General features: G+C 34.8%; 3 protein-coding genes across 4 annotated transcripts; all 3 read left to right on the top strand.

The window, feature by feature from the left end:
* The first annotated feature begins 327 nt into the window (after positions 1-327).
* Positions 328-3,796, top strand: Wdr33 (WD repeat domain 33). Its single transcript, XM_088268926.1, has 2 exons — positions 328-515; positions 598-3,796. The coding sequence occupies exon 2, from the start codon at positions 616-618 to the stop codon at positions 3,070-3,072; it is 2,457 nt and encodes an 818-aa protein (XP_088125052.1). The 5' UTR covers positions 328-515; positions 598-615; the 3' UTR covers positions 3,073-3,796.
* On the top strand, positions 328-12,792 carry smo (smoothened, frizzled class receptor). Of its 2 annotated transcripts, none has more exons than XM_088268914.1 (10): positions 328-515; positions 5,229-5,896; positions 5,975-6,188; positions 6,281-6,401; positions 7,470-7,548; positions 7,629-7,853; positions 8,776-8,977; positions 9,935-10,111; positions 10,451-10,742; positions 10,849-12,792. In XM_088268914.1, the coding sequence occupies exons 2-10, from the start codon at positions 5,230-5,232 to the stop codon at positions 12,250-12,252; spliced, it is 3,381 nt and encodes a 1,126-aa protein (XP_088125040.1). In that variant the 5' UTR covers positions 328-515; position 5,229; the 3' UTR covers positions 12,253-12,792. The 2 variants fall into 2 exon arrangements, with proteins under 2 accessions (XP_088125040.1, XP_088125032.1); XM_088268906.1 differs by lacking the exon at positions 328-515 and adding an exon at positions 4,010-4,820.
* A 665-nt stretch (positions 12,793-13,457) lies between these two features.
* LOC148313068 (uncharacterized) lies at positions 13,458-18,925 on the top strand. The gene is made up of 6 exons (XM_088269525.1): positions 13,458-13,887; positions 13,972-14,225; positions 14,932-15,055; positions 16,233-16,483; positions 16,596-16,827; positions 18,712-18,925. The coding sequence occupies exons 1-6, from the start codon at positions 13,563-13,565 to the stop codon at positions 18,915-18,917; spliced, it is 1,392 nt and encodes a 463-aa protein (XP_088125651.1). The 5' UTR covers positions 13,458-13,562; the 3' UTR covers positions 18,918-18,925.
* The last annotated feature ends 1,446 nt before the right edge of the window (positions 18,926-20,371 follow it).

Below are 20,371 nucleotides of genomic sequence, written 5' to 3'. Positions count from 1 at the left end.
CTCTTATTGAGATTACGTATTCACAGGAGGGAGAGGGGACTTATCATAGAAAATCAGTAAATGGAGAGAGAAAAACATTTTTTTAAAATCATTGAATAATCAATAATAACCACTAGGCGCAATTTGTCTGAATATTTTTATTTTTCACTTTTTACCTCTCACAGCCTCCTTATTTTTTCAGCGCCGCTTGGGAAGTGATACCTATTATTACCCAAATATTTCATTAGGTAACTATTCCATGCTAACGAATTGATTAGGTACCTACTTACTTTAATTTTATTTTAATTTTTGGGGACGCCTAACTTGTTTTTGGCTGTTGATTGATTTGTTTATGGTGTGTGCACATCAAAATGGGCAGGTTATGGACTAATCGTGTTTTGTATTTTGTTATTTAGACATAATGTCGGTCATTAAGTTAGCTTATGATTTCCAAAATTAGAAGCACGTAAAACAATTGTGATTCCATGTTCATATTTACCGTTTGACTTCGCGCGGAGATTTTTAAGTGACGGAAGGTAAGAATGACACATCAATGTAACAGTTCTGGGCTCTAATTCTATTTACTTACATTAGGTCAATATTTCATTTATAATATAGGTACCCGACAAAGTCAAGATGGAATTTTCGCATCCTCCGCCCAACATCAGCCTGCCGCCTCCCGGCATGGGTCCGGGGATGGGGATGGGTATGGGTATGGGAATGGGCATGGGCATGGGAATGGGAATGGGCGGCCGGGGAGGGATTCGCCATAACTTCAAACCGTACGCCTATCCCATGCGCACTCTCCAGCAGGGTCCCATGACGCAGGATGATTTTGACGGTAAAAGACTGAGAAAATCGGTGATGAGAAAAACTGTCGATTATAACGCAGCAATAATAAAAGCCTTAGAATGTCGAGTTTGGCAGCGAGACTGGCGCGACAGGTATGCTCTCCAGCCTGACGCTATGTACACTCCCGATCTCCTCCCTCCGCCGTCCTACTTAGATAATCCCATCAATGCTGTTACGACTCGATTTGTAAAGACTGCTACGAATAAGATGCGCTGCCCAATATTTGCTGTCGCCTGGACGCCCGAGGGTAGGAGGCTCGTCACCGGGGCGTCTTCGGGAGAATTTACACTGTGGAACGGGTTAACGTTCAACTTTGAAACTATATTGCAAGCGCATGATAGTCCCGTGCGATCTATGGTGTGGTCACGCGGGGAAGGGTGGATGGTCACGGGCGATCATTCCGGTTATGTAAAATATTGGCAGAGCAATATGAATAATGTGAAAATGTTTCAAGCTCATAAGGAAGCTGTTAGAGGAATAAGTTTTAGTCCTTCTGATGCCAAAATAGTGACTTGTTCAGATGACGGGACATTGAGAATATTTGATTTTTATCGGTGTCAAGAAGAAAGAATCTTGCGAGGTCACGGAGCCGATGTGAAGTGCGTGCAGTGGCATCCCACCAAGTCTCTCATAGTTTCGGGAAGTAAAGATAACCAGCAGCCTATCAAGCTTTGGGACCCTAAGTCGGGACAGTCTCTCGCTACTTTGCACGCTCATAAGTCTACAGTTATGGATCTAAAATGGAACGAAAATGGAAACTGGCTTATAACCGCATCTCGAGATCACCTTCTCAAGTTATTCGATATACGCAAGATGGGAACGGAGCTCCAGATCTTCAGGGGTCACAAGAAGGAAGCTTCCAGCGTAGCGTGGCATCCCACGCACGAGGGACTCTTCTGCTCCGGGGGCTCGGACGGAGCCATACTGTTTTGGAATGTCGGCACAGATAAAGAAGTGGGTTGCATCGAAGACGCTCACGAGTCTATCGTTTGGACTTTAGCTTGGCACCCGCTCGGGCACATATTATGTTCCGGTTCCAACGATCATACGTCTAAATTCTGGACTAGAAATCGTCCGGGAGATTTGATGAGAGATAAATATAACCTTAACACTTTACCTCCGGGAATTCAAGATGAAAACGAGTTGGATGAGCCGGCCATGATCCCCGGTATGGGTCCAGAAGACAAAGTGGAGATATTCACTTCTGTAGATAAGGCTATTCCCGGTCTAGACCTGGACACGAGTGTTATTCCTTTGGATTCCGATAAGAAAGGCAAGAAGGTTCCTTACAGCAAACCCATACCTCGACAATTCCAGGCTCAGTGGAACCATACGGGAGGGGAAGATCCCACGGATGCTCTGGCACAGGCTTTAGTGGAGTCCGTACCGGGAGTGGTTCCCTTGCAACAGATAACTCCTTCCGCTATTATTATCTACGGAAAACTCGTTCCCGTGGAACCGGGTTCTAGACTAGAAGCAGCTATTGCAGAAGGACCCATCGCTTTAAAAAAGTGTATCGCATCAGGAGAAATAGAAGAATTACACGATGTGATGCCACATAATGAGGATAATGAGGATGATGATGATGATTGCGATACTAATTCATCGTTTTTAAATGACGTCCCGAAAGATCAAGACATGAGATTTCCTCAATCTGGTTCTGAAAATTCAAATTTTAACGATAAGCAAAATACTTCAGTTGGTCCTCCGAGTAATAACACCGAACCAAACTACTCCGGAGTTCATTCAGAAAATGATGGGAGTTTTGATACGGACAACCGGATCTTCAATAACAACCAGAATAGAATTAATCCCGATAATGGCGGGGGGCAAGATTGGGGCGGAAACTACAATTCTAATTCCAATAGAAGTTTTAACGCAAACAATGATAACGATTTTAACAGAAATTATGATGATTCAAGAAGAGGACCGTTCCAAGGTCCTCCCGATCAGAATAACTTCAATAACATGACTTATAATAGAGACAATCGCGGCTCGGACGCATCGGGAATTGGCGAAAGTAATCGAAACGACAATTCATCTAGATTTAGGAATGACAACAGAGGAGGGGGGAACAGGGGCTTCCATCAGAGGCAAAATCCCGACATGGAGTCATCCCGTGGGGGCATCAATGGGCACCGGGGGCGCGGGGGCGGCAGTCCCTGGAGGGGGGCACGCAGCCGAGGACGATCTTCCAATTCCAGAACTTTCCGCAGAGCTGGCAGAAATAATAACTTTTAAAGCAGGTTTTGTTAAAGTATTTCTTAACATTATCAATAAGCACCTTTATCAGGTGTTGATGTGATCGATTATTTTATAAGGACGTTTTTAAATAGCAAATTTCAGTTGGAAGAGTCCACTTGTGTTCTCAATAAATAATGATTAATTTTTAATTAATTTGTGAATTTGTTATTATTGTTTCCATTTATGAAAGCTAGGTCATTCAATAAAAGTTTCTCTAGAATTGTTGATTTTTTACAAAACTTATATTTATATAAAAAAAATTCACTTTCAATAAACTTTTGAATTACAAATATTCTGACTTGATGACGTTGCAGATATAATTTGAATGCATAATATTAATCGAATCGATGAAAACAGTATCAAAAATATTAGTGTATATATTTTTTGTTAGAAAATGTTCTAATCCTAAGATTAAGGTTTGATGTAAGTGCATGATTTAAAAATATTTTTATTTCTTTTTCTTCTTTAAATTTGCAATTGGATTGATTGATTTTCTTTAGCACTTTACAAAACAGTAATGTAATTTTTCACATTGTAATACTAGTTATATTTATTTTCAATAAAGCTGACTCCTATAAATTGGAATAATTGTGTTCCAAACACCTCGTTATGTTTATATCTAAATCTTAAATATATAGATACTCTTCAGGACTGTACGAGAAATTTAGTGTTTATCTGTATGGATACTATATACCTTATTTCAAAGCATCCTAGGATGATTTCTTTTATTCGGCATTCGAGCGGAACTTGTTTTCGTTTTTTGGTTAATACTTCCGGTACATTGCTTTATAAAAATAAAGCTAAGTAACAATATTTCATCCTATCATCTTTATTCCATTAAAGTCTCCTTTAGAATGATTCACTTCCACCCGTGAATTGTATGATTGATAATTTAGTTCTAAATAAATGTATATTTTACATAATAAAAAAGACTTTTGTTTGACAACCATCATTTATTCTGATTTCGATAACAGTAGACTCCGGAATTACTGGGAAAGATGATGAAATAAAAATCCCAGAATGAAATTTTCTGTTAATCCAGTAATACCTATCTACATATGCATGAAAAAATGTACTAACTCATGCGTTATAAAAGTGCCCAGAGAAGCACATGTTTGCGAATCCCCGATTTCTTTGTCTTAAGGGTAATAATAGTTAACTTCTATTACATGACCAACTGGTAAAGAGTTTGTAAGTTGGTGTTTGGATCATGGCCGATACTCAGTAATTATTCATTTTTATTACTCTCATTCATTAAAAGATTTTAAACATTAAAAACAAATTAAATACCTACTTTTTTTAAATTTTCGTGACCAACACATTTGTTAATACATATTGCGACATTAAAAGTAGATTGTAGTTGTTCGAGTAGGTATTTACAAAAGCGGTGATCTCAACAGATTATATAGAAGTCCCTCTCTAATTGTGTGCTCATGGTAAGGGATATTTCTTGTTTGCGAATAATAGTTCAGATGACATGTTTCTACATTCCGGGAATCGACTGACTAAACAGGTGAGGATTTTGTGATCATCTTTGTACAATTCATTATGTAATTATTAAACCCATTATTTACATCAATTTTTTTTCTCCTGAAGTTATCATTATGCAAGGAGATGTACCAGCGATAGCGACTTGTGAAATGGGACCTGAATTTGAACTGTACCACGCATTGCCTGCAGATTCAAGCCAAGTGGATGTAACCTGATCTCGGGCTGTCGGAGAGCTGTGATTGTTTTCGTAAGATGTTAGTTTACTTTTAACACACTTTGTAAAATAAAGTTGAAATATACATTTTTGTGAAATTATATTATAATATATCCTCTTATTTTCTGAATAAAGGTATGCGTCAACAATAAAGGATTTTAATTTTTCCTTATTCCTTCATATTATATCCTGATGTTGCGCGACAAGAAAAACTGATTGTCATTGGTGAATAAATAATACACCACAAAACTGAATCAAATGTATCTAGGCCTCAATAAAATACAATATTATTAAACTTGTTCTTCTTCATCACATACCCCCAAACAATAAAAAAAATTATATCTGAAATCATGCCTTATTTTGCTATTTTGCTATTTTCTTTTAAAACATAAAAAAAACTGATTATTTTGAATTTGAGTTTCTCACGTTTCCTTTTCCTTTGTTCCAGGATGAAGGGGATATGTTTTGTGTTCGCAGTAGCATGTTGTCTCCAAACTTCCATTCAACACGTACACTCTAGTATACACAAAGAGAAAGATAGCCATTTTAGCATTTCGGATCCTGAGGACCCCCAGTTGGAGGCGATCCCCGGGACCCAGAATTTCCGGATCGCTAAGAAGAGCAAGGAAAACAAGGCTTGGTATGATGGACGAGAGATGACGCTTATTCACTGCGTGCGGAAAGCTAAGTGTGAACCGCTGAAAACCAACACGTGTCTGGGCTCCAAGTTGACATATTCCCATACCAGTCTCCACTTGACCTACAGTTATAGTCAAGACCAAGTCTACGAGAAATTGCAGCAATATGTGGCGCTAAAAAATATTCCCAAATGCTGGGCTGTGGTGCAGTTATTTCTGTGCGCTACGTTCATGCCCAGGTGTGAAGAAATCAAGGGGCAAGATATGGTGTTTCTGCCGTCATTAGAAATGTGTCGAATGATCATAGAACCGTGTAAACTAGTCTACAACACCACCATTTTTCCGGAATTTCTGAAATGCAACTCTTCTTTGTTTCCTCCCGAGTGTGATAATGATGTGAAGGAAATGAAGTTTAACACGAGCGGGCAATGCTTGCCTCCCCTTGTTCATACTGATATGTCTCTACATTTTTATGAAGGTACGTATTATTTATTTTGATTGGTTGGTAAATATAATACTTTTTTTTTGTAGATATAAGATAGCGTTTTAATTGCAGGTATGTCTGGATGTGGCCTTCCGTGCCGAGATCCGCTGTACACGGAAGACGAACACAACCAGATACGGCGCCTCGTGATGTGGGGAGCTTCCTTGGCCTTCGCTCTAAACTTGTTTACAGCAGCTACTTTCCTCGTCGATTGGAGGAGCTCTTCCAAATACCCAGCCTTGGTTATTTTCTACATAAATGTCTGCTACATGATTTCTTCTATCGGGTATGTGAAAAATAAAAAAATAAATATTTGTTGTAAATTTAAAAAAATCTAATTTTGTCATTATTTTCATCTTTTTGTGTCTTAAATTTTAGTTGGCTGGCTCAGTTTTTATTTGATTCTCGAGGTGATATCGTCTGTTCCAAAGATAAGACAATGCGCCGTGGAGAACCATCTGCAGGGGAAAATTTGTCTTGTGTCATCATCTTTGTTTTGGTAAGCTATTTTGAACTCTTTCCTTTAAAAAGTAAAACAAATATGGTTCAATTTGACTTGAACTCTGATGTGACATTTTAAAAATTATGTTTGGATTGCAGTATGTAAAATGTTATTGCGTGGAATGAAAATTGTTGATACATTGTTTACTGTTGTTTATTTAGAACAATGCCTCATTTGAACAATGTCAATATAGTAATTTGATTCAAGTTTGAAGGAATATATTAATTTCCTTGTACATTTTATTTAATACTTTGGCTCCCATTCTTCTACAAACATAATTTTGATAACACATTTATGGGATAGTAAAAAACTTGGTACCCACAATCATTGACATATTATTTACTACTAAATAGAATTAAATCTTTATCCAGATCCTCATTGAAAATAATTTCTTTGGTAAAAAGCAGCGAATAAAATAGGTAATTTTAATCAATTGAAAAAAAAAATATTTTCATTCTTTTTTAAAGGAATTTTTATTTTATTCATTAAAAAAAATCCAGTGTTATTATATAAAAAACAAATTATAAATTTTATAGTTTTGAAAAACTGTGTATCAAAGTTTACCATCAATAGTTGGATTTCTAATGTTATACATACTATTAAATTGCCAAAATAGAATTAGTTTATTGCGAAAAAAAATATTTTCTAAGCGATGCATTTACTTTCTTGATCATACCACAAATTGTTAAATTAGTACTTTTATGCAAATTAAAAAAAATACTTATTTTTTTTTTGTTGTTTTAAATGAAACGCGGTATACATATTTAGATTTAATAGATTTATATTATCCACTGACTTCGTGATGGAATTGCATTTTTAATTTATTATTAGATTAAAACCAATATTTTTAGCTTTTCCACTTTTTTATTTGACCAGCGACCGGGTTTCGTCGTTACCGACATCATCAGACTGGTCTGGAAACCAGTCTGATGATGTCGGTAACGACGAAACCCGGTCGCTGGTCAAATAAAAAAGTGGAAAAGCTAAAAATATTAGTTTTAATCTAATAATAAATTATATTTAGATTTAATATTTACATATTACAATTTATTATAAATGTTTTAGGTGTATTATTTCTTGATGGCCGCTTGTGTTTGGTTTGTGATTTTCACCTATGCTTGGCACATGAGCTTCAAAGCATTAGGTAAGTAAACTTTACTAAAAATAATTCAAATTAAAATATTTTTTCATAGTTTAAATACTAATATATCATTTATTTTACAGGCAAAATACAGGATCGCATTGACAAAAAAGGGGCCTATTTTCATTTAGTAGCGTGGTCTTTGCCGCTAGTTCTTACCATTACAATAATGGCGTTGGGAGAGATAGATGGCAGTAGTATTGTGGGAATATGTTTTGTGGGGTACCTCAATCATGCCATCAGGGCCGGATTCCTTCTCGGGCCTATTTCTGCCGTCCTACTCATTGGCGGATACTTCCTATCACGAGGTGAGTGTTCCATACTTCCACGATCAAATTGTTACATTATCTACATACTACGTTACGTGGATTTTAATTTTTTTAATGTGATTTACCTTTCTTTTTCACTCATGCCATAACGGAGTAGACATTAAGGTAAGAATTTAATAAATAAGTATTTAATTTAAAGCACTAGTTTATGAATAAGTCTATTCATAAAAATTCCATGAAACAAGCATTGAATCAATAAAATTTGCTTACAATGCGCCTACTTATAAAGGTGAAGACTGACCGGAGCATTTCGTCGTAACGTAACACGTTACGATGCGAGCATTCAGGCAGTCAGTACACCGAGCCGAGCGCTCCATCCATAGTTTCGGATGCTCGCTGATGCTCGGTTATATTACGACGAAATGCTCCGGTCAGTCTCCACCTACCTCCACCTACCTCCACCTACACTCTAAACAAAATTGTCCTACATTTTACTTTATGTGTTGCTTTTGCTTTACAGTAAAAGCTAATTTATTAAAAGAGGAATCAAAATTAGAAAAATATCTTGAATTAGCTAGTCCAAAAGTATAATATTTTTGGTCCATTTTATATAGGTGCAATAAACGTATTCAAAATTTTTAATATATATATTTCTTTAAAAATATTGATATACTGACAAAATGACTATATAATAATATTTAAATGACTATACATTAATATTTATTGATTAAAAAATGTCCATGAATTAAAAAAAACTTTAAAAATTAAATACATTTATTATAATTTACTTATACATAAATTAAAGCTTATAATTTATTATTTAATATATACTAATGAATTTTACCTGTACTAATTTTCAGTACATTAATTTTATGATAAAATATTTTTGTATGCCTCGTTTATTATACGATACTTTTTTATACAATTTTTTATTTAATATTTTTAATTTTTGTTTTCCTAGGCATGGCGACATTGATATCAGTGCAGACTTCGAGTAAAGACATTATCTCAGCTCGTGCTTCTAGTAAGATCCGTAACTCCATAATGAGGTGTGGAGTAACGGCTGTTCTATCTTTACTATTTATTGGGGCTACATTTTTCTACCACGTTTATGAGTTTTTGAATTACAACAATTGGTATGATAGCTTCCGCCTTTATCTCGTGTGAGTATTATCTATTTATAATTTGTAGTCAATTGTAGTGTTATCAATAGTAATTTGTAATTTGTAGTATTGTCCGCCTCTATAGTGCAGTGGTAGCGTGTTTGCCTATCATGCTGCAGGTTCCAGGCCCAAATCCGGGGGGAGGGAAGTGATTTTTACTCTCATATTTATTTAATATCACCCTGGACTTGCCTTCATATAATTAATGATTGAGATAACATTGTATCAATATGATGCAGTGACGTATGCCCCATTGGGTGCGGATAGAGATAAGAAGAAGAAAAATAAATAATTCTATAAAATATTATTGAATGTTAATTTTTCAGTACACATCAGTGTAAAAATTGAGTGATGTGAGCAAAAAATTTGCTTTTAAACTGAATCAATAAGTTCTTCATAAATTATCAAATTATTTCATCTTAAATAATATTTTAACATGACTATCTGCATTTCACACCTTAGTAGATTTGAAAAGGTACTATTTCTAAATCACATTTTTATTGGGAGTTAGAAATGGATTCTAATATCCCATCATGTAGATCATGGGTTGGCAACCATTTGTTGTAAAAGGGACAAATATTTTTCATGGGGATCAGTGCGGGCCGCACTTGCAGTAGGTATACATACAATATTTATTTACAAATATTTTAGTTTTAAAAATAAAACGCTAAGTGTATATTTTAACGACATTTATTGTATTTAATAAAATCAATGAGATTCCCTTCGCTCCCTTTCTCACTTCCTTTCACTCGATTGTGTATAATATCGTCCGTCATGTGCGTTGTGGCGAGAATCTCGCGGGCCGCACCAAGATGTCTCGCGGGCCGCAGGTTGCCGACCCATGATGTAGATAATGGGTTAATCTCAAAGTGACCAGCTCCATATCCTAAGGAAAGGCTATTTGAGAGGGTTTAAATAAGATTCATATGTTAAATATTAACACAATGCCAATTTCAGATGTCGTTTGACAGCCATGCATCGTGGTACGGAACCCAACGAGTGTGTACAAACTGAGCGGCCGAGTGTAGCCATGTTACAACTGCAATTGCTGTGTCTCTTCTGCTCTGCGGCTGTCATGGCAAGCTGGGCATGGACAGGCTCCACTGTGGACACTTGGAAAAGGTGTATAAGGAGGTATGTAATTATATTTGGTTATGTATATATTATGATTTCCTTAATACAAAAATTGTTATTGGTCAGTTTTTTCATCAACCCCGACACTAATTATACTCGGACTGTCTGCCTCCCGAGCCTCAGTATAGTAATCGCAAGTAACTGCAAACACAATTCTGATCTGTACATACAATGTTTTTGGCATCTCTTGCGCTCTACCAAAAGTAAACAAATAGAACGCTTATAAGCGTCTCCCGCTCTCTACCAACAGCATATAAAAGACACCTTTTAGCGTTTTCCGCAAACAATGTGTTAAGGTAAGGCACAGATGATATAATATTCCTTTTTTTGTTGTTGCAGAAAATGTGGTTGTGAAGTTGAGGAACCGGTTAAGTTGCAGAAGCACAAAATTATTGCGCAAGCATTCGCTCGGCGTAAAGAATTACATAATCAGGGTAGAATGTCTATTTCATTCCAAAACACACACACTGATCCTTTGGGGCTGAATTTTGAATTGAATTCTGTGGCCAGTCACGATTTCAGTTCAACATGGGCAAATAATCTCCCCCGATTTGTGAAGCGAAGAGGTGCTTTAACTGGAGCGCAACACTCTCACAGCCAGTCTTCCACTGCTCCCCGAAGAAACTCACAGGTAATTAAAGCCTTATATTTCTCTTTTTATAAGAAAAATAAATTATTCAATTGTTAATTTCATTGTATTATATATGTACTTACACACATATTTTTGTGTTTTTCAGGATTCTCAAATCAGTTTTAGTCTTCGGCATGTGTCAGTGGAATCTCGAAGGAACTCATTAGATAGTCAATTGTCTGTAAAAATAGCAGAAATGAAAACTAAAGTTGCGAGCAGAAGAAGAATGAAGCCAATATCTAAATCGTCTAGGCGACGTCATACCAGGAATAATACCGTATGCACTAGAAAGGAAAGCACAACTTCCGTTGAATCTCAGATTGGAACTCACATATTAAGTGCTATGTCGTCTACTAAACAAAGGCACAACATTACAAATAACAGAAGGTCCGGTAATGCCGGGTTAAGCCCGGAACAAGTTGAACTGCTGTTAGCCAACGGAAAAATGATTCTTCCGTTTTTGCAAAATCAAGGCTTGACCACTACTTCAGATGAGGAAAATGGATCCATGGCATCATTCAAAATTCGGGATAGTAAAGTTAATATTGTTCTCAGACAGAAAGACCTAAATCTAAGTACAGATGATATCGCCGAAACAAATTCAGGGAACGGACTCAATATAAGAGAATATCAGACAGATTCTGAATCCGAAGCGTGCAATAAACAATTAGCTCGCATCAAGTACTCGAATAATTTGGATCCGATATCCAGCGAGGAGTTTAAGTATTCTGGTCGTAAAGAAGTATTGAAAGATCTTCGGGGAAGTAAAAGCAGTTCTAAGAGTAAATCAAGTCGCAGGTCTTCGAGGCAAAGCGGTCGAGTAAGAGTCAAACGTCCTATAAAAACCACTAAAAGCAATAAATACAAAGAAGAAGGAATTAAGATGAGCACTTTTAAAAGGAAACATACTCATTTGAATGCCGATTCTATTATTTCGAGTAATTGCAAAAATTCTCTCGGGTCTTCGTTCGATTCATTTTGCTCCGAACTAGGACCGTTGGCCCTTCAAAGTTCCTTTTCTGGAGTTTCACTCGAGAAAAATAATTCTCGCAACAGTAAAAGAAGTTGCGATGTGGGAATACAGGCTAATTCTCACGAGATCGCCACGCACACATTGAGTTCAAACGAAGGAGAAATAAACAAAAAGAATAAACTTAATACTCTTAAAAAATCTCAAAATTCTCACATATCGTACAATGCATCTGACAAGTCTATTAATTTAGGCATGGACAGGAAGGAAAAGAAGGATGCCAATAAGAAAAATTCAAACTGCAGAGATATTAGAATTTGTAATTCGGAGAAACAGGATTTGGACACTGTTAAATATTATCATTCTTCAGAAAAGGTTCTTGGGACTAAAAACCGAAGTAAACACTCGAAAAATGATGAACTTGACGAACATCTATTGATACAGAGAAAGAATGACCGACCTATAGTTATTAAAAAGCGGAATGACGCTTCTTGCAATTTGAGTGAATCTAAGAAATTGAAGCAATTATTATTACCCTAAAATTTTATCTCATTAATTACCATACATGTTTGTGAAGTTTTACTTTCCTAGTTTATATTGAGATTAACATGTTGTTAATCATTCTGATGTGATATTTACTTCATTTTAGCGTATGTTACCAACCGCAATCTCCCATTTACACTATAATATACTCGCCGCATTATGTTGAATGGTTGTTACAGAATATATTTTAGTTTTGATAGTACAACATTTTATAGAATTAAGTTGATCTTTTAAAATGCATTTATGACTTTTATTTATGCATTTAAGAAAATAAATTGTGCCTTATTTTAATTGTAAGAAAATTGTTTAGAAATTACTTGTGAATTTTTGAAATATATATTTAAGACTGAATAATGTCAGAAGTGAGTGTATTGCTCTCTAAAATAATTTTAAATTATTTTGACTTAACAATTTTTAAATGTGATTTTTTTTTGTTACGAATACACCTAATTGTTGGGTGTGCTTGACTAATTTTATAAAAAAAATCTGTATTTTACTTATAAACGATAATAAAGATATTTTGTAGGTTTTCCACAATTATTGTTTTATTTAATAATATAATAAAATAACAACTATTCACTTTTTTCCACAATTTTTTTATTTGACCAGTGACCGGGTTTCATCGTAACCGACATTAGACTGGTGTCATTTATTGGAGAAGTCCCCATGCATGCTCCTTTCTGGGTACTCATTTATATGTTCGGTCTGTTGGGAAATCCAATTTTGGGAGTTAATATAGGTATTCAATATACAGAATTTCTTATTGTAAATTGTACTAACTACAATATATAACTGAATTATTTTTTCTCCTGCATCTAATGGTGGGAACTGACCGGAGCATTTCGTCGTAACATCGCTTGCGGCGAGCATCCGAAACTACGAATGGAGTGCTCGGCTCGCTGTACTGACTATACGAATGCTCGCATCGTAACGTGTTACGTTGCGACAAAATGGCTCCGGTCACTCCCTACCATAAGAAACTGTCCTATATTGCATAATGCTGGTAGCTACAATGATTGATTGTGCAGCAATTTATTAAAATTGAATTCTTGAAGATTATGATGATGATAAATTAAATTCACAAATAAAAAGATCTTGAATAAAATTATGGATAAATAAAAAAGAGGACACGACCCGAGAAGTGGTTTTTGGAAAGGTAGGTACTGTTCTCAGGCAACACTATAAAATTTGACATTTCACCATTTACCGATTTATTTATGAACTGTCAAAAATTCTAGGTTATATTTTTCAATTTTATTTGAAACGTTTATGCGCAATTTTTAATGAAGACAATTTGGTGATCAAACATGTCTTGTACTTTATTTGCGATATTTCAAAGGTCTTTACAGAAACATTTATTGAATAAATCATTCAAAAGTTCCGACTTCTTAGTAAACGGTTTTACTAGCAAAAAGGATTATGCATTTCGATTGAGAAATTACTGTTCCGCAAATCAATTGCCTGCCAATACACTAGAAGAAAGGGATCAATGCAATGTAGGTACGATAGGACATGTTGATCACGGGAAAACTACGCTAACTGCAGCAATAACCAAAGTACTAGAGCCCGAAGGTTTGGCAAAGTACATTTCATATGACAGCATCGATAAAGCTCCGGAAGAAAAAGCTCGAGGTGATGAATACGTGAATTAGACCAAAATAAACACGACTTGAAATTGTAAATCCAGATTAGTGTATAGCATTGTTTTTTTTTTAGGTATAACAATCAATACTGCTCATATAGGTTACAGTACTAAAAAGAGACACTATGCCCACACTGATTGCCCGGGTCATGCTAGTTTTATTAGAAACATGTTATCAGGAGCATCTCAAATGGATGGCGCTATTCTAGTAGTGGCCGGGACAGATGGCCAGATGCCTCAAACCAGGGAACATTTGCTTCTTGCTAAGCAAGTGGGAATATCCAAGTTTGTGGTATTCATCAACAAAGCGGATCTGGTTGATGCGGATGTAAGTATGAACACGAAAATGGTGTCTGGCGATATATCTTTATTTCAGTTATCCTTCTTTAATAAGACGGAAGCAAAGGTGTAAAAATGAATAAATTATAATCTGAATATAAAAATATCAATTTTATTTTTGAGTCCAGTTTAATGATTGAGTTTTAATTTGTTTTACTCTTTCCTGTAATGTAACTATTTAAAAAAAGATTGAAACTTGTTTTTGGTCACTTAAATAGTTTTTTTATAAGCCACATAGTTTCTATAAACTTTATTAACATTTATCATATCGCTCACTCCTTTCAAGAACGTCATAAATCAAAAATCGTCAATTTTCAGTTGTGCATGTTTTCGGAATGCCCAAAAAATGTACTATATCCCAGCAAAAGAGGAATATTTTTAACTTAATATTTACCCGCTACAGGGCAGAAAGTGTTGTTTTTGCATTTTGAAGAAAAGGTATTGTTTAATTATTTTTTTAAACATACAAAATATTTTTCAAATGGAGAAAAACCTCCAGGTTTTACCTAAAAAGATCTGTTGCACAGTAAAAATTTCAATAAGTGGCTTGATATTTATTTTTAATACATTGTATTATATTTTTAAACGTTAAAAACGTTCTCCTGCAAAATCAAGTTTTTTGATATATGACGTTCTTGAAAGGAGTGAGCGATATGTCATTTTCATCATTATGTTACCAAACATTTTTTTTACAGATATTAGAATTAGTGGAAATAGAAATGAGAGAACTGTTGGATGAATTTGGTTTTGATGGTAGCAGCACGCCAATTATTTGCGGATCTGCCCTTTTAGCATTAAACGGAGATAAGTCGCCCTTTGGTATGTTGATCTGATCTTTTCAATTGGTTTTCAAATTGTAACTAGTAAATAATTTGAGAAATTCGACATACTAGAGATAAAGCTTCAGTCCATACTTTTCTTGTTTCTTGACTGATCATAGTTTTAGATTGATAATTCAGCAGCAGTCGCTCTGATCAACTTTATTTAAGTTTTCCCAATGTCATGTCATAAAAAAGAATTTAAGACCTCTTTTCATTAGGTCATTGTTGTAATTTGTTAAGAAATTCTCAAAATGTTGATTCTATATTATTTTTTGACATCTCATCAAAGATGAAGAAGAATATGGAAGTCTGGGCATTTACGGGGCTTACGACCGTCATAGGCTGGTTTAAGTGATCACTTTACACACGTGTAACATTCACCAATTCTACCCATTATTGACATCCACACTACTCAAATTCTTAGAAGTTCTATATATATATATATGAACCAATTTAGAAACCTTGTTCATGAATCACTAGAACTTCACTAGAGACATCTATTGGTGAGATGTAAAGAAGCTTTTTATCAAGCAGAAACTCTTATATTAGTATGTGAGATCCGAATCCTGGATTATAATCACACACGTGAGTAACGCCAGAAAATACCATTTTCATTTTTATTATTATGCTTATAATTTGACCAGATAATTTATTTACAACATTTTGAAAAATAATATGAAAATAACTCCTGTAATTGGAGATTATCCAGATTTTGTGAACAAGTATTTGGACACACTCAAAATGTTATGTTGATTCTACATTAGATTAGCAGATTAGATGCTTCTCCGCATTAAATAAGCAATATTTTAATTTTTTAATTGATTCGGCAGTCACTTTGTGGTAAAATCTATCTATTTTTAATTTTAGTTTCACTGAAATTAAAAATGGATAGATTACTACTTAAGTTTGAAATAGTGGTATTTACTAAGTTAAACTTAAATAATTTTTTTATTTTTAATTAATGTTTTACTTAGTAAATACCACTATTTCTTAAAATCCACTGTGACACGGATACGGTGTTTGAAAATGATGCGGAATGCATCGAAACACGTGTCACAGTAGATTTTAAGAAATAGTGGTATTTACTAAGTAAAACATTAATTAAAAATGGATAGATTTTACCACAAAGTGACTGCCGAATCAATTCATGGAACTTTTTTATTATTTTGTTTTAGGTGAACCATCTGTAAGAAAATTACTACATGCTTTAGACACTCACATTTCGATACCCATAAGAGATTTTGAATCACCGTTCTTAATGCCAATAGACAACGCCTTTACTATACCCGGCAGAGGATCAGTTGCGATTGGAACCGTAAAAAGAGGAATTATGAAGAAAAATGATTCAGCAACATTAATGGGTTTCGGAGTCAATTTTAAGACATCTGTATCCGATATGCAGATATTTAAAAAGAATGTGGCACGGGTAAGTTAAGTATCACTTTTATACGATTTAAGATTAAGTATAAGTATATTATCTTTCTCTCTTTTGTAAAATTGTTTTACAAGCAATAGATATTTACGACTGGATTTTTTAGGCCGTAGCTGGAGATAATGTTGGAGTCCTTCTTCGCGGACTCCGGTTAAAGGAGATAGAAAAAGGAATGATACTTTGTGCTCATGGAAGTCAGAAACTTAGTAATAGTTTCATAGCGGAGTTTTATTTACTGAGTAAAGCAGAAGGCGGGAGATCAACACCTATTGCAGGCAAAAAATACATTCAACAAATGTACAGCGCTACATGGGACATTGCTTGCAGAATAGATTTATGTAAGTATAATAAAATAATAATAAATCCCTTACCGCACCCCAATGGTGCATAGGGCACTGCTTCATATAAACGCAGTGTTATCTCAATCGTTTACACATGAAGGAAAGGTGATCAGCCCTCCACTTCAGGTACCAGTCCAGTGCAATATTGAATAAATATTAGAGTGAAAAAATCACTTATATTTATTAAACCCCCCTGGGAATCGAACCCGGGACCTCCAGAACGGTAGCCGAGCATGCTGACCATTACACTACGGAGGCGGACAAAAATAATTTGTATGTAATTAAATTTACAGTTAAGATGTAAGTATATTGATAAAAAATCATTTAGTACCTGGAAGGAGATTTTAAAACCTATCTGTTTTCTCTGTATATTTTTTCTTCTTTGTCCCTTATTCGCACACTGATAGTGCATTAAGTACTGCATCATAATGACACGTTGCTTACTGGATTATTAATTGTACAAAATCAAAGTTATCAGTCGTCTAGATAACGTTGCATCTCATTGATGCAATGTTATTAAGATCGTTAATCATGTAAAGGCAAGGTGATCAGTCCTGCGCTTTAGCTACTAGTCCAGGGTCATATGAAATAAATATTAGAGGGAGAAATGACTCATATTTATTATAAAGCACGAAGGAGTTTAGAATGAATTTATATGGAAAAGGAAATAGAGATGGAATAGTAGGTGAAAAAATTTGATTGCAGCAATGGCTAGGGCACTTGGAGTTGTATGCCCGCAGTCGTACTTGCTTGTGTAACTTACCATTTACATTGATAGTATGTAAGAGTCTCCTAAGGATTGTATTTTTTGCTGAAATATACTTAATTCTGTTTTGCTTGGATATTTTCCGGAAAAACATGAAAAAAATGGTATGTTGATGATAACACAGATAGATGTTGACAAGTAATGGTTTTTTTTTTCCTTTTCGGTAAAGACAATAATACTGCAATTGTTCCTTTGTAATTGTTTAACCTGTTGATTGCCAACTACGAGATAACTCGTAGATTGCGTTCTTTGCTAGGATGCCGGCCACGAGTTATCTGGTACTGTGTTTACTTGCCATATTCGTGCAGCAACGATAAAATTCCTAGTTTATCAGTGCTAATATGGATAGATGGCACATGGGAAGAGATCAAAAAATTAATGCTGACTTACATAAATAGAAAATTTATTAATAAATGAACAGAAAATATAATTACAAAAATTTATTCAAAATCAAGAAGTTAAAGAATATTATTGTTTGACATCTCATCAAAGATGAAAGAATATGGAAGTCTGGGCATTTACGGGGCTGACGACTGCATAGGCTGGTTTAAGTGATCACTTTACACACGTGTAACATTCACCAATTCTACCAATTATTGACAACCACACTACTCAAATTCTTGGAAGTTCTATATATATGAACCAATTTACAAAGCTTGTTCTTGAATCACTAAAACTTCACTAGAACTTCACTAGAGACATCTATTGGTGAGATGTAAAGAAGCTTTTTACTAAGCAGAAACTCTTATATTAGTATGTGAGGTCCGAATCCTGGATTTTAATAAAATGAAAATAACTCCTGTAATTGGAGATAATCCAGATTTTGTGAAGAAGTATTTGGACACACTCAAAATGTTGTAAGTAAAAGAATATTTTCGAAGAATTGGATTTATAGACCGGAATTCTAAAAATTACCGCGGCAGTCAACGTGTAAAAAGAATTACTGGTAGTCTTAAACCAGGCTTTCAGGACCCCATAACAATATTAAATTAATTAGATATGTGATTCCTTCCACCCTATCCATAGACAGATGTTGAACGCTTTTCTCATTAATTGGTGATTAAAATTTATAAACCAGTATTTTTCTAAAATGTTTTTTCTTTTTTTAATTATAGTGGATGGTAGAGAAATGTTAATGCCTGGAGAACATGCAAGTGTTCAGTTGACGCTGCTATCTGGGATGGTTTTATCTCAAGCACAATCCTTTACCATCCGGGAGAATAATGTCACCGTGGGAACCGGATGTATCACCAAGATTCAACCATTTGTTGTTCTTCCTAAACCTAATAACTTAAGCGTCCTCCCTTCTGAGAAGAAGTAACCGATTCTGGTGTGTACTAGTGTACGCTTGGGTCTCTTTTTATGCGATAGATACGTTCCACGGGGACTCGCATAAAATAATACTTAAAGTATTATTTATTGATTCGGCATTAACTTTGTGGAATGACATGATTATTTTATTAAAAATTAAACACTTGAATATTCCACTTAATTGAGTTTTATTTTTATTTACGACTAGTTTCGAAAACGACAATTGTTTTCATCTTCTTTTAATTTTAATTAGTTTTTAATTTGTACCAGAAGATGAAAACAATTGTCGTTTTCGAAACTAGTCGTAAATAAAAATAAAACTCAATTAAGTGGATTATTCAAGTGTTTAATTTTTAATAAAATACTTAAAGTACATACAAAACTGAGAAATAGGTTCCATTATTTTTAAAAACCGCATAACTTCAAATCAAAATTATAGAATGTTCCAAAAATCGCTAAAAAAAAAGTTTATAAAAATTAAAACAGAAGAGCTTTTTCCTTGATTAAATATCCACATATGGGAAATCGTTTTTGAGATAAATTCAAATTAAAGTACTTTTTCTGTTTTTTTCAAATAAAGCATCTCTTGAATACGATGTAAGATTTGAGCTTAACTTTGTGCCAGTGACACAATCACACTTTAACGGTTGTAACCTGCGCTAGTCTAAATTTTAGATTTTTTAAATGCGAATTCGCATAAAAAAGACTTGAACTACATACAAAAATAAGGGATAGGTTCCATTACATTTGAAAATCGCATAAAAAAGACCCGCATAAAAACAGACCCAAGTGTAGTATCATAAATGTGACATTCTTATTTTGGCAACTTATTATTTGGTTAGTGACTAAATTCATAAATACTCTGTACCAATTTTGTCCGCCTCCGTAGTGTAATGGTCAGCACGCTCGGCTACCGTTCCGGAGGTCCCGGGTTCGATTCCCAAGGGGGGTAAAATAAATATAAGTGATTTTTTCACTGTCATATTTATTCAATATTACCCTGGACTGGTACCTGAAGCGGAGGGCTGATCCCCTTTCTTTCATGTGTAAACGATCAAGATAACACTGCGTTTATATGACGCAGTGCCCTATGCACCATTGGGGTGCGGATAAGGGTTTTATTATTATTAATTTTGAAAGTAGTCAGTGGAGATTCACAAATTAACTTTAAATAACAATTTTGGTTTAGTAAATTTGTTCGCCTCCATAGTGGTCATCGCGTTGGTTGCTATGATGGAGGTTCTAGCTTCGATTCTCAGAGGGTCCAAATAAATACAGTGGAACCTCTCATAACAAGCATAATTTGTTCCAGAATCTTATTCGTTAAGCGTTCTTGTTTTGAATAGCGCGGGAGTCCCGGCTCACAAGTGAATGTCCAGAAAAAGGGACTTGCCTTTTTTCTGTAACTCGTTATGCGAAATGTCGCTTTTTAAGGGACGAACTTTTTCACAATTTTTTTGCTTG

This window comes from Brachycentrus maculatus, unplaced genomic scaffold (genome assembly GCF_059751285.1).
Source record: "Brachycentrus maculatus isolate JH-2025_06_01 unplaced genomic scaffold, ASM5975128v1 h1tg000024l, whole genome shotgun sequence".
Lineage (NCBI taxonomy): Eukaryota > Metazoa > Arthropoda > Insecta > Trichoptera > Brachycentridae > Brachycentrus > Brachycentrus maculatus.
This window is presented reverse-complemented; position numbering and strand designations above follow the sequence as displayed.